The sequence below is a fragment of the Orycteropus afer genome, unplaced genomic scaffold (genome assembly GCF_000298275.1).
Source record: "Orycteropus afer afer isolate SDZICR_OR568_19922 unplaced genomic scaffold, OryAfe1.0 scaffold00050, whole genome shotgun sequence".
Taxonomy (NCBI): Eukaryota; Metazoa; Chordata; class Mammalia; order Tubulidentata; family Orycteropodidae; genus Orycteropus; species Orycteropus afer.
Window position 1 is genome coordinate 9,427,102 of NW_006921637.1, and position 14,765 is coordinate 9,441,866.

The 14,765-nt window shown below is 39.5% G+C and overlaps 1 protein-coding gene across 1 annotated transcript in view; it reads right to left on the bottom strand.

Moving 5' to 3' along the window:
• Positions 1-3,557: 3,557 nt before the first annotated feature.
• Positions 3,558-14,765, bottom strand: part of DISC1 (DISC1 scaffold protein) — a 688,592-nt gene continuing 677,384 nt past the window's right edge. Inside the window, 4 exon segments of the mRNA XM_007938514.1 lie at positions 3,558-3,652; positions 3,980-4,030; positions 4,033-4,122; positions 12,272-12,389. Of these exon segments, the coding sequence (XP_007936705.1) occupies positions 3,558-3,652; positions 3,980-4,030; positions 4,033-4,122; positions 12,272-12,389 (354 nt within the window).

Genomic DNA, 14,765 nt, shown 5'->3' on the forward strand with positions numbered 1-14,765 from the left:
CCTTCAAGGCTCAGGGGTCCAAGATTATCTTCTGTGTCTGTGTTAATTGGTTTCCCTTTTCTTTGTTGAAGAGGGTCTGTGCAATCCTTCTGCCTAGTCTGCCATCTTGCCCCTACCTTATAAGTTTTAAATGACGGAAATGGTTAACATGCAGGGCTGCTAATAGAAAGGTTACAGGTTCAAGTCCACCCAGAGGTACCTGAGAAGAAAGGCCTATCAGTCTATTTCTGAAAAATCAGCCATAGAGAACCAAGGAAGCACAGTTCTACACTGACATATATGGCATCATCATGAGTCAGAGTTGGCTTGACAGTAACTGGTACTGGTTAGGTTTAATATGGGGTGGATGTAAAGGAAGACAAGTTCCAGATACCACATACTCATTTGATTTAGGGAAGGATCAATTCAATCTTGAAATTTCATGAAGCTGGAAAGAACTGGGAGGGTTAATGATTTCAGACATGCCCTAACTCAGTTGCTGGTGAAAGATAGGTGGGTGGCCACTTGAAACAAGAGTATCTCAGCATGGTGGGCAGTGGTATGTATTATTTATGCTCCCATGTTGTCAGAGTGAATCCAGACTCTGCAAACCATCATTTTTGATATGTACTTTTGCTTATGGGTCTTGATTGTCTCCATAAAAGCTTAAGTTTTTACGGTTATTGTTTTGTTGCTTTTAAATTAGTCTTAACCTCTCTTGGATATTTTCCTGTTGTCCTGGCAAAAACTGCCCTATATTATTGTTTGGGATACTAAGTCCTGGATCTTCTAGGGTCAAAGTAACTGAAGAGAATGAACTTGTTCAGGGAAAGCTATGTAGCCAGAGGAAATATCCTTATCTTTCTGGGTTCTTGGAGGACTCTAAGACCAATCATAGACTAGAGATAAGTCACAGTTTGTGGTTGAAGCAACTTTTGCCTGACCCAATTCCTTAACATAGGAGCTCTGGTGGCATAGTGCCTAAGGCACTTGACTGCTAACCAGAAGGCTGGTGATTGAAACCCACCAGCCACTCTGCGGAAGGAAGATAGGGAACTCTACTTCCGTAGTCACACTGCCTTAGAAACCCAAGGAAGGGTAGCTATGAGTTGGATCTGACTTGATGGCACATAACAACAACAACAATTCCTTAACATAAACAAGTTTTTTCGGCAAGGGGAACTCAAATGAACAAGTTTTCTACTAGAAGTGCCCAGGAACCCTGATTTGGGACACACACTCAGAGGAGTTATTTGCTTTCACAGTTTTCAAATACATCATGTTTTCACAGAATTATTTCATGATGGTGTCTTTTTTATAAACAATTTGGGCTAGTGACTATTAAGATGTCTTGTGTCTGGCTGTCTTTTTAAAAAGCTATATGTCAAAACAGGAGTTTATTATTGGCAATATGGTCAGTCCTGACTCTTCCCAAGTTTTGCTTCATTAGAAAGGATTCCAAGTGTCACATGATGAGTACTTTTTATTATTCTTTAATACAACTATGAATAATTCAGGAATTTGGCTCCTCATTGAAAAACCAAAATTCTAGGAATAAAACTAATCAATTATATATATAATTATATAAATATATATATTATAAATATATATATTTATAAAAAGCTCAAGAGAAAACTGCAGAATACACAGTCAACAAATTCACATATCTTGCTTTTACTTTGTTCCATGGACCCATAGCTAACTGCCAGACCTTCACTGAGGATGTCTGTAGTGAACATGACAGATTTAGCAAAGTATTGACTACAGAAGTGACAAAGTGATTTCAGAAAACAACTACATGTTTTCATGCCCATGGATCCTAAAGAAAGCAGAAACATTGTTAACTCTGGATATACAAATGATATTAGAAGCCCAAAAGAACAACTTTGATTATACTTACCAAATTGGGGCAAGTATTTATTAAGTACAACACTAAAAATGCTTGATTTGATTTTGTACACACTTGACAACAAAGAAACAGTTGCCATCCAGTCTATTCAGACTCACAGCAATCCCATGTGTGTGACAGCAGAACTGTGCTCCATAAGGATTTCAGTGGATGATTTTTTCAAGTAGATTGCAGGCATTTATTTCAAGCCACTTCTAAGTAGGCTTGAACCTTTGAGTTGGCAACTGAGCATGTTAACTATTTGCACCAACCGGGAACTCTATACACAAATGTAAGTGGTATCAACCATTGCACAACACTACCTCCACTGTCACTGAGTCAATTCAGACTCATTGCTCTTTGTGACCCCCATTGGGTTTCCAAGGCAGTAAATCTTTATGGAAGTAGATTGCCCCATCTTCCTTCCGTGGAGCACATGGTGGTTAGCAGTCAAATGTCTTAGGCACTGTGCCACCAGAGCTCCTTAACAGTACCTCAGTGAAAAAGAATTAGGTTTTACATGAGGGTAAAAAAAAAAAAAAAAAAAATCCATGATCAATTAAACTTGGGACTTACAGGATAGACAAATGGACAAAATCAAATGGATTTCTTTAGTATAGGGTCTTGCATAGACTTTAATTCACTAATATGCATGTGGATCTCTCATTTGAATTATGGACATGGCATATTTCCCAATTTCACCAGAAAGGATCCCCTTTACTTGTGGAACATCTCTGGGAGGGTCATCTTTCTCAGTGTACTTTGGGAGGGACTCCCTATTGGGACATAGCCTATTTTACCGCTGCCTCAACAGGGGTCCAGACTGGGCAAAAGGTACAGCAGAGCGGGGGCCTGTGATGCCCTTCCCTGCTTGGATACAACAATGCCCTGTGCTCAGGATCTGTCTCCAAGTCCATTCCTGCCTGGCTCCACTGGCATTGACTGAAGAGGAAAACAGGAATGGCCTGAAAATTGATATATGTTATCCAACCCATCCACTTCCCCTCACTGCTCCAGCCTACCAAAAATCAAACCAAACTCATTCACTGCCATTGAGTCGATTCAGACTCATAGTGACCCTATAGGACAGCATAGAACTGCTCCATAGAGTTTCCAAGGCTATAATCTTTACTGAAGCAGACTGCCACATCTTTCTCTTGTAGAACAGTTGGTGAGTTTGAACCACTGACCATTCAGTTAGCATCTGAGCACTTTAATCACTGGGCCACCAATGCTCCTTTCTGCAGCACACACTGTAGGTGAATTGTCAAATGACACTCAGCGGTCCTGTCTGTAGAGCCACTACTCATCCTTCCAAAGAGCCATAAATCATGAAGAGGCTTTTGCGTTAAAAATATACCTTTTGGAATATTTCATATTAATTCTTCCTAGACAGTGTCAAATCATAGGAAAAGGAAGGTGAAAAGCTAATTTCAGATTCTGGAGCTAATTAGCTCTCCTATCGTGTGTCTCTGGAGTCCCAGAGTAGTTGGTGCAAATGGTTAAGGCTCCATTAGTAACAGAAAGGTTGGAGGTTTGAAGCCATTCAGTGGCACTGGTGAAGACAGGCCTAGCCATCTGCATCTGAAAGGTCACAGCCTTGAAAACCCTATAGGAACAATTTTACTCTGCACACAGGGGATCTCCATGAATTGAAGTGGACCAGATGACAACTGGTTTATTTGTTTGTTTAATCATGTGCTTCCAGGACAGTGTAACAGGTACAGTAGGGGAGATTAGTGTTAGGCTCCCTTTCTACAGGCTCTGAACCAGAAAAGATTTTAACTGCAGCAGAAAGCAAGACCATCCAGTAAAAGAGACATTCTTGTAGCAGAATTCACCTAAACTCTCCTCTACTGGGACTGAGATAAGGTTTTCCAGTCCAGAGCAGGACACTCCCATTAGTAGCTTGGCCAAAAAGCTCTGTAAAAGGAAAGTCAGCATTCCAGTTTGCAGAACCTCATTTGATCCTCCAAGAAGGAAGGTGGCCTGCTCCTGTGTGGTGGGCAGGGAGACGTCAGGGCTCTGAGTCACATCAGACGCACAATGGCCGCTGAAAGGGGCTCCGAGGACTAGGATGAAGACTTGTTCCCTGTCCCCACCCCCACCCACACAGCCTCAGGCCGGCGCCTCCTACACCAGCTGTGACACAAGATGATGCTCTTCCTTTTCGCCCACCTCCCAGGCTGGCTGGAGCTGCAGGATCATGGCCTGAAGAGTTTCCTTTACCGTCTGCAGCTCGGTCCTGAGAGACTGTGCGTGTTGTTAAGGAAAATATTCGAGGCGGGCTCCCAGCACTGTGTGCCTGCCAGAAGCAGATGGGCACTGCCATCTAATTGCATTTTCAAGTTCTTCCAAATTATAAGAATTAAATATTAATACAGATTTTACATTTCTTCTTTTAAGAACAAGTGTAATTTCCACAAGGCTTGAGGTTATTGGCTGCCTGAAGTAAGGTTTCAAAGAGGAAAAGGAAGCTCTTAGACTGATAGATGGCCAAGTAGGATGTTGTTCAATGTAATTACCCCAAATTGGGGCAGCTGTCAGATCCAAGTACTCTTTTAGGTCAAAGTGTCAGAATGCTTGAAAACAGAACTTCCTCCAGAGAGCAAGGATCTGAGGCCACCATTGGTAGTTGTGCCTAAGCCACTTGACTGCTAACAAGAAGACTGGTGGTTCAAACCCACCAGCGACTCAGAGGAAGGAAGGTTGGGCAATCTACTTCCATAGTGATACAACCTCGTAAACCCAAGGAGGGATCACTATGAGTTGGGTCTGACTCCATGGTACGTAACGACAACAACATTGGTACTCAGAGGCACATTGGATTCAGATTCATGAGTTCTGGTCCTTACTTAGCCATTAAGCAGACCTGAAGCTTGTGCAAGTCACTTTGGACCTCAGTTTTTTAATGAAATGATGCCTTCTTAACCTCTATAAGCTCAAACTTGATGTGTTTTGTTATTATACTCCCAGGTACTAGCCTCCAGGGTACACAAGATTTGATAAAGTAGGACAGGGGGGTAGGCTTGCATTTTCTGTTTGTTTTCCCTTAAACCAGTGAGGTTTTCATTTCCTAGTCTGTAAAGCGATTTCTCACATAGAGAAAGCAATCATAGAGAACTTTGCAAATAGTAATCTATAATAAATAAGGCTGTCATTCTGTTAAGAAACAGGCTCTCTTGTGGATTTTTAAGCAGAGAAAGTTTAACCAACAGTAGTTTTTCTGTCTACACATAGTAAGATTCTGTTGCCCTCTCCTTTTGTAACTGTGATCAGAATAACTCTAAGAGAAGTACATGATAAGAGATTGAAATCCTGTAATTTAACAAACAACTAATTCATCCTTTCATCCCACAGGAACAAAAGGAAAAGTGAAAATTTGTTGACACTCCTGTTAAATCATCAGACTAGGTCCCATCACTTGAATGTTACTAGATCATATACAGAGAAAACTCCAAAAACTTTGGGGAAAGTAGCTTGCAGAGATCTTACTGCTTTTAGGCCATCTACAATGCTACTTTATTTAAGTACAATGTCACACAATGTCAAGAGAAAAAGACACCCTCAGGTTATGACTGTAGAAAGCTTCCCTTTCTTTTTTAGACAAAAATGCCAGAGGATCATGTGAGTTATGCAAATGAGTCTCTCCTAGACAGAAATGCTGAACCACCCCGAAAAGCCTTTGGCAGCTTTTCTTTCTCTGGAAGCTTCACCAGACTTCAACATGTATATAATTTACATAAATATGGTAAGATGGTTTGCGTTTTGCACTTGAACTTGAGAAGAACTAGGGTGGGATGGGGATGCAAGGGAGGATGGAATCCAATATTTGTCATTTTTTCCCTTTTTGTAGAGGCTTCATTTTGCCCTACTTCTTTGGACAGTTTGGTTAATCTTTCGTGAAAACACATAGGACTTTATAAGCAAAAGCATAAGTGGTCCCAGACCAAATACTGGGCTACAATTTAATCACAAAGTTATGCTACATTTATAAAGAGCAAGCATGGAGCTTAAGCAGTTTATGAATCCTGACAAACTCCTGAGGTTTAATTACCTTTGATATGCAGCCTGCGACTACATGCTGCTTTTTGTAATATGCTAAATGATTACAAAGGTTTTAGAGAGAAAAATCGAGCCAAAGTGAGATGCTTCTTGAAAAAAACTCATAAAATTTCTGACAGTGGCAGAAAAAACTAAAAAAAAAAAAAAAAAAAGAGCAAGAAAGAGAGAGAGAGAGAGAGAGGGAGAGAAACAAGAGAGAAGCACATTGTAGTAATGGACTGTTAAATAACAAAAAACACTTTTGCCCCTCACTACAACAATCTCTGCTACACTTAGAATTGGAAGATCTGGATTTGAGATGCAACTCACCAGCTGTAGAAAACTGGGCACATCATTGAATGCTTTATTTGTTTCACTTGTAAAATGTAGATTCTACTGCCATCTTCACAGGGTTAGAGTTAAAAGCAGTATTTTTTTCCTTATGGGAGTATGGTGCCTTCTGTGAGGCACCAGGAAATGTAAGGTTTGTTTACTAACTTGACAGATAGAACAAATGCTCTAGGTTCTTCCTAAGCAGGTCCAAACATCAGAAATCCTGGACCTCAGTCAATAAGCCTATAGTTTCATTCTAATCAAAATAATTAAATTTATGTTTTTATTTACAAAATACCTCTTTTTAGCCAACCCATCTACATTATTCCTTACTAAATGTGAATTCCAAAACATTTTGGAAGTACTGAAAAGCAAAACTTCAGGCAAAAATATGGAGTTAAAAAAAGTCAAATTGTAGAACAATTTGAATGGAAGGATTCTAATTTTGCAAAAAAGAGAGAGAGAGATTATAAAGATATACCATTTAGACCTAGAAAAAATGTCTTATGAGGACATACTGGTGAGTTCTGGTTATCAGTACTGGAGAGAGGTTTATCCTTTTTAATCCGTACTTCTATAATATTCATAATGGACCTGTAAAAAAAAAAAAAAAACCTGCCATCAAGTCAGAACCATCTCCTAGCAACCCTTCCTTGGGTCTCCAAGGCAATATCACTACAGAAATAGATTGCCCCATCTTCCTTCCAAGGAGTGGCTGGTGAGTTTGAACCACCAGCCTTCGCGTTAGCAGTCAAATGCCTTAGGCACTATGCTACCAGAGGTCCCAATGGACCTGTATTACATCCAAATTTAAATCATATTTATACAATAATACAGCTTAAACATTTTCCCATTAACCAGTGAAGGAAATGACAATGTAGAGACCCTTGTTCATTCATTCGTATCTTCAAATATTTACTGAGCTTTTATGATGTGCTAGGATATCGTAGCATAGTGCCTAAAGCACTTGACTGCTAACCATAAGGCTGGCGGTTCAAACCCACCAGCCACTTGTCAGAAGGCAGATGGGGCAATCTACTTCCGTAGTGATACTGCCTCGGAAACCCAAGGAGGGGTCGCTATGAGTCGGGTCCGACTCGAGGGCACATAACAACAACAACAACAAGATATGTTCTGGGCACTGGCAGTACAGGAGTGAACTAAACAAAGTCACTGATGGCATGGAGTTTGAAGACTAGTGAGAGGAGCAGAAAGTAAACACACAAGGACATGTATGCACTATGTCCTGTGGTGATAAGTGCTGAGGAGTGAGCTGGAAACTGAGGAGGGTTTGGAAAAGAGGGGTGGCATGATTGTTCTGGCTGCCATGTTGAGAATAGTTTAAAGGAAACAAGGGCAGAACATAGACAAGTTAGGAGTTTATTGCAATAATTCAGGCAAGAAAAGACCATGGCTTGGACAAAATGGTTGCAATGGAAGTGCTGAGAAGTAGTCAGATACTGGATATATTTTGAAAATACACTCAATAGCATCTGGTGATAGATTGGATGTGGAATGTGAAAGAAAGGCATCAAGGAGGATGCCCAGATTTTTTATCTGAACAATGAACTAGGAAAGGAGACTAGTAATTTATTGAGATAGAGAAGACTAGTGGCACAGTGCCTAAGGCATTGACTGCTAACCAGAAGACTGGCATTTCAAAACCACCAGCCACTCCTTGGAAGGAAGACAGGCAACATACTTCCGTAAAGATTTACCACCTCTGTAAGCCAATGGGGATTGCTATGAGTCAGAACTGACTTGATGGCAGTGAGTTTGGTTTTTTTGTTTTGTTTTGTTTTAATGGTGGGGAGAAGTAGAGGGGAGATTTGTTTTGGGACATGTTAATTATGGAAGCTTATTAGTCAGCCTTGTAGATATGTTGAGTAGGAAATAAATATGATATATATATATATGTATATTTGGAGGTACATTTGGTGCAATTTGAAAAAGTTGAACCAAACAAGTATTTTTTTATTATGTTCCTAAAGAGATATGATACTTGTACATGTGCCTGGATGTATTTAGAGTCCTTGCATGCCATCATGCACCACCAAAACGAATCAGTCAGGCACCATGCATTTCAAATAAGCAGGGCGAATAGAATGCCATCAGGGTTTCCCAGACATCGATGTAAATAGAAAACCGCAAATAGAATCAGTCTGCCTCATCTCACCTATTAATCAGAGGCAGGTAGAACTGTCCTGGGGGCTTTCCTGGGTGTTGAAACATGCCAAAAATGTCCAAATCATAGGTGTACTTTTTTTCTTTGAAAGTGTGTTGTAGATGTTGAAGAAGGAAAAAATAAGAAAACTTTGCATAAGCATCTAGATGGTTTTCAGGTAAAGCTTTTTGAATGTGGAGGAATTAGTACACATGTTCAAAATAGCTATCAAAACATAGCTGTTAATTAAGAACCAAAATGACTGTGAAATTGTACTAGGGATTCAAATGAATGCTCCCAGGAACCTGAGACTGACTGTCAGTGAAGTAACACTCCTGTCCTCTCCTCAGACACCAGGTGTGAGTCACTGTAATGCCACTGGCTCCCAGTTAATGGTGCAGACTGTGTTCAGACACTCACTACATGGAAGCTGATGCATTTGTGCTATTATTTGGTCATACTATATGTAATTTACTGGACCTGTCAGGATGATGAAGAGACATAACCTGTTTGCTCCTCTCCTCAGATTTGTCAAACCAGTGGCTTTTATGTAAAAACAAAAGGCTCCCAGCAGACTACCCCATAACTCCGATATTAAGTCAGATTGCTAATGGGACCTGTTTGGAAACTGAACCCCACTGCCAATCACTAGCCCACCTTTCTGTCTAGACCACACTGACAAGGCTGACTTACATGCATGACTTGTACGAACACAGTGCTTTCTACAGGAGGAATTATAAACCATAGCACCCAGGGCTTGAATTTTCTAATGTGAACTTACATTAATTGGGTTTATTCTGTATTGTAGGCATAGTAGGTTTTGGCAGAACACTTAATGGCATCAAACAAAATACTACATTTGCAATTCTTTAGTATTGTAGGAGGCAATGTGTTTCTTTCAACTATGTTCAGCTTTGTATCTTTGATCAAAAATGGAAACACAGACCAGGAAGAGTTTTGTTGGAAGAGTTTGGGAGCCTTTTTGAATCTCTAGATAAATTCTAATGTGAAACAAGGGCTTTGGTTTGTGTAGAGGTGCATCCACAGAGTCTAGTAAATACGTTTTTCTATCTTAGGGCACAATGTTCCACTCAAATCTAAGAGTCTCTGTCTACAAATTCAAAGATACTGTTTATGCATTTATTCTTAATTAGTAACACAACATAGCCTGGGCTTCAAAGAAAAGTCTAGGTGGAAATCCCCATTGTTGGGTAGATTTTGGGAGGAGAGAGGGTTCTAACTTTGATACGTAAACCAGTTTTGACCCGTCCCAGTATGTCTCAGTTATCTCAGCAAGGATCAACAAAATTCTCTAAAAGAAAGAAAAGAAAAAAAAAAATTACACTTCAATGAAATACCTTTACTATAGCTTAAAATTTTAAAAGTAACTGTATGTTCCACAGAACAAACATGTCCAATTACTTATAGGCAGAACTTCCTTCTCATGCGCCAAGGAGGATGCCTGGGCTTGCAGCTGAATTCTGCCATTTGTTAGAAATGACCTTGCACTGGCCAAGTAACCTCAAAGCCTCAGTTTTCTCAACTGTCAAGTAGGATAATAATCCCTATCTATAGCATTTTTATTAGAACTAAATGATTTTTCATATAAGCCATTGTGTGCTTACTGATTGATACATTCAAGCATTTAGCACAAAATAGTTGAATCAACACACCTTGAAAATCTCTTACTAATAAGGGTGATATTATTTGAACTTGTGACACAGCCTCTAAAAGGATGAAACAAATGGATTTAGAGGACATAGTGTTCTGCCCAAGATAATAAGAGCTCTGATAGACCAAGAACTACTACATAGCAGAATTATGTTAAACATACTTTATGAATATAGCTTAATTTAACCACCATGAAAACCCTAGAGGTATGCATCCTGATGTTGCAAATAAGGAAGTTGATGCTAAAGGAGTTTTTGTAACTTGTCTATAATCCTGTGCTACTAGATCTTGCTTAGATCTGCTGTGGGAAAAGTAAAAGGGTCTCTTTTAAACACTGCTCTGTTCCCTCTCAGCCTCCTCCATGCCTCCTCAGTTCTATTAAAGAGGAAATCCAATTCCCTGGAATCAAGCCAACCTTCCAGAACACTTCAAAATAAGAGAACAACACAGACTATCACTGCAGCTCTCAGGACTGTGACATGACTCACTCAAGCCAGAGTGAGATTCAGCCCCTTCAGGGATGATCCCCTATTCCATGCTGGGGCCACAGCCTCCTTTATGTCCACTACCTCTCTGCACTTCTTTGTTCCCATGTCCCCAGAAACAAATAGTCATACGTCCATTCACTGGTAAACTTGACCCTTCAGTAGTGCTCAAATCTGTGTGACCTCGATGAACGTAGTACAAAAATTTAATCCTTCTTCTACCATTTCTTTGGGCAACTTCCTAATAATTGCTTAAATACTACTTTTGCAAGAGGCAGAAAATTACGAAGAACAGAATGTCTACCTTTAAAGAACCACCTTCAGCAATGTGAAAATAATCACTGATTAAGTTGAAGAAATTTCCTGCTATGTTTAATAAGCAAGGTCAAAGATTTAAGGTCATAATAAAGAAATTGAATTCATCATTATATCATGGCTCTGAATACTTGTGACTAAGATTAATCCCTGACCATTCAAAGATACTTACACATACACACACAAACAAACACACACGATAAATTCTGGCAAGGATTGAAATGCTAAAAAGTATGGCAGCAATGAAAAGCAGAGACTAAAATAGCTACATTTTCCACAAATACATTCTAATAAAAGCTAGTACTACTGAAGAGAAAGGAATGAACAGGGAAATGTTTTTAGCTGCAGAACTGCCAATTTGTGATTAAACAACTGGAAAGAGAAGGGAGGAAACATCCCTTCATCCATCTGTGTATCCACCCATCTGCCCTCAAAAGAACTAACCTGTGACAAACAAACTATCAGGTAAAAATGGAATACATAGTGCTTGTTGTTGTTGTTATGTATCGTCGAGTCAGACCCGAGTCATAGCAACTCCTCCTTGGCTTTCCAAGGCGGTATCACTACAGAAGTAGATTGCCCAACCTTTCTTCCAAGGAGTGGCTGGTGGGTTTGAACTCAACATGAACCTTCTAGTTAGCAGTCAACTGCCTTAGGCACTATGCTACCAGAGCTCCTACATAGTGCTTAGTGTGAATATATACCTAAGCCAATGTATTCTAATGCCATCTTTCTCACTGGCAGCTAGTTTTGATAAAGGAATTTGCAGATATGACACCAAGGATATTGAATCTAGTGGAAGAATATCCTATTGTTAGGAATCTTGAGGACTAGATTGAGTCTACACATAGTTAGAAATGGAGAATGGATGGTCCAAAATTCTATGTTTTGATACTCTGCTACCTGTTATATTTCAGAATTGCACACTGAAAAAAATTTATATATATATATATATATATATATATATTTATTTTTTTATTTATTTATATATTTGAAGATGGATTTTGGCTTCTTGGTATTGAGAAAATTGACAAAATTGAGCTCATCACATGTTTTGGTTCAGATTCTTTCATTCATAGCCACATAAACCCAGCTCTAAGCCCATTGAAAAACTGCATTTTGCTTTTGTTTCATTGTGTGTATGTCTGAAATTCATGCTTACTCTTTCATGGTCATATTTAATAGTCAAAAATATTTAATTCCTTACTGAAAACCAGAGAGGAAACAATGAATATGGAACAATATCAGAGATCTGAGGTGTGCTCTGCTATAAATAGCAGCTGCATCTATTTGTTTCAATTTGCAGAGACATGGGATAATGGTACTTCCTAAGATCGTCTTTTACAAAATACCAACTTAGAAGGTGTTTAATCTGCAAGATGAAAAGGATATGAATAAGATCTTCATCATGACTATGAATCGCTGTGTGAAGCTGATCTTCTAAGTACAATAACTTCTTGCCTATAGCTTCACATTTTTCTCCAAGTTCTTCAGAAAGGATGTAAGACTCCTGGCCAGAGAAAAGAAAAAAAATCATTGTCAGCTGTAGACTTTCTCAGGGTAGGAACAGAGACAATAATTGGTTGCACACAAAGGGATGATTTCCCAGCAGAATATTCTCAGCTTCAGCTCCTCAGTCAGTACCTTTGTCCTCCCTGAAGGTCATTTTTGAGAAGACATGAACCAAATGATGAACTGTGTCTACAAAACTCCACAGGCTATCTTTCTTATATGGTCAATTCAGTGTGCAAATTCTAATGTCAGTTCCCAACATGGATTTCCAGCTGTACCTCAAGCAAACTAACAATGTAATAGGAATTCTAACAAAAGGAAAGAGGGCACAGGGCTTACCTAGAAGGTCAAAGGGATACCTTTAGGGGCACAGACATCTAATAGAGCACTGAATAGTGGTTTTCTCACTGACCACAGTCTCTGAAAACTATTTAGGAGAGTTCAAATGCCATGGGTTGTGTGTTAAGTATATAGCCACCACTGTGACCACCATAGATCTGTGACACCAGGTGTCTCCCTCACTGGAATGCAAGCCTATAAGGACAGAGATGATGAGTTTCCACAGCTCCTGGCACAGGGCCTGGCACACAGCAAGCACATGGTATTCATTGGTTGGATTCATGAACTACTGAGCCTTGGAGATCTCTCGTTCTCTAATGCTTCTCCTTCACATTTATATCCCACCCACCAGCCAGAAAAGTATCCTTTTTACATTACTTTTCTGCTCAAAATGACCACAGAGCAGAGTCCAAACTCTGCCCTTTTGTGACCTGGATCTAGTTACATCCTCTCTATTCTTCAATATACAATCTAATTTCTGCCAACTGGACTAACTCCATCGTCTTTCTTCACACTATTCTTCCTGTCCCACCCTTCTTCTCCCTTCCACTCTCTCCTGAAAGCCAGTCTTTTCTCCAAGGTCTCAAAACAGTAATTCCACCTTGAATTATAATGATTCTGATGTGTTCCATGTCTGCTTGAGTAATTGTAAGCTCCTTTTGGGCATACAGGGAACTCTAGTAGCACAGTGGTTAAGCATTTGGCTGCTAACCAGAAGGTTGCCGGTCCAAACCCACCAGCTGCTCAACTGGAGAAAGATGAGGCAATCTGCTTCCATAAAGATTTAGAGCCTTGGAAACCCTACCTGACAGTTCTACTCTATCCTATAGGGTAGCTATGAATTGAAATTGACTCCATGGCAGTGGATTTATGGGCAAGAGTTGTGAGTTAGTCATTCATGTCAAGGCAGCACCAAGTAAAATGTTGGTAAATAAAAGGTCACACATTTTTAAAAGAATGTAATAAGCAATATCAAGAAAATGAAGAAAGAAAATAGGTAATCTTGTAATAAAGGGAAAGGAAAAGAGAAGCACAAATGAATTAAACTTAATCACATGTATAAGTAGAAATTCCCCAACTAATAATGAAAGACAAGGTATACAAAAAAGAATTTAGCCTGAAGGAAAGAAAGTATATATTTAAATCAAACTTCAGGGTTACTACAAAAGTTTCAATTAATGTCCAACAATAACAACAAAATGCCTAGATGTGGTAATACTCTGTTTAAAAGACTTTAGAGATCTTGAGCAATATCAGAGTCCATTAATAATAAGATAATCTAGATATGTGATTTAACATTTTCTACATTTACTTTGTTGTTGTTAGTTGCCATCAAGTTGATTGCAACTCATGGTGACAGTGTATATCCCAAATGGTCAACCATATTAGAATACAACTGTTAATGGGAGCTATTGTAAGTACTAAGGAACTCTGGTGGTGCAATGATTAAAATATTTGGCTGTTAACCAAAAGATCAGCCATTCAAAACCACTAGCCACTGCACAGGAGAAAAATGAGGCAGTCTGCTTCTGTAAAGATTGGAATCCCTATGGGACAGTTCTACTCCATCCTATAGGGTTGCTATGAGTAAGAATCTATTCGATGGCAGTGGATTTTGTTTTGTTTTGTAAGAATTGGTGAGATCTAATATGCAAAATGTAAATGTACATACAAGACAAAAGAAATCTAGTGACAACAACATATAATTTTGAGGATATATGGATGCAGCTAAACAAGAAGCCATGTAAGTCACGGGGAAGTTTGTTCACAATGGGCCATAGCAGTAATGATGAGAAGACAGAAAATGCATAAAAGTCACATGTACATTTACACTTTAATATAAATGCTCCTAGAAGTCATAACGAGAGGGACCGGGTCTCCGGGAGCAAGGTAAGCACGGGCGGGCTTGTGCTTAGTAACCGGGAGCAAGGTAAGCACGGGCGGGCTTGTGCTTACTCACTGATCTGCACTGAACACTTTCCCTTGTTACCCTCCTGAGAGGGACCGGGTCTCCAGGAGCAAGGCAAGCACGGGC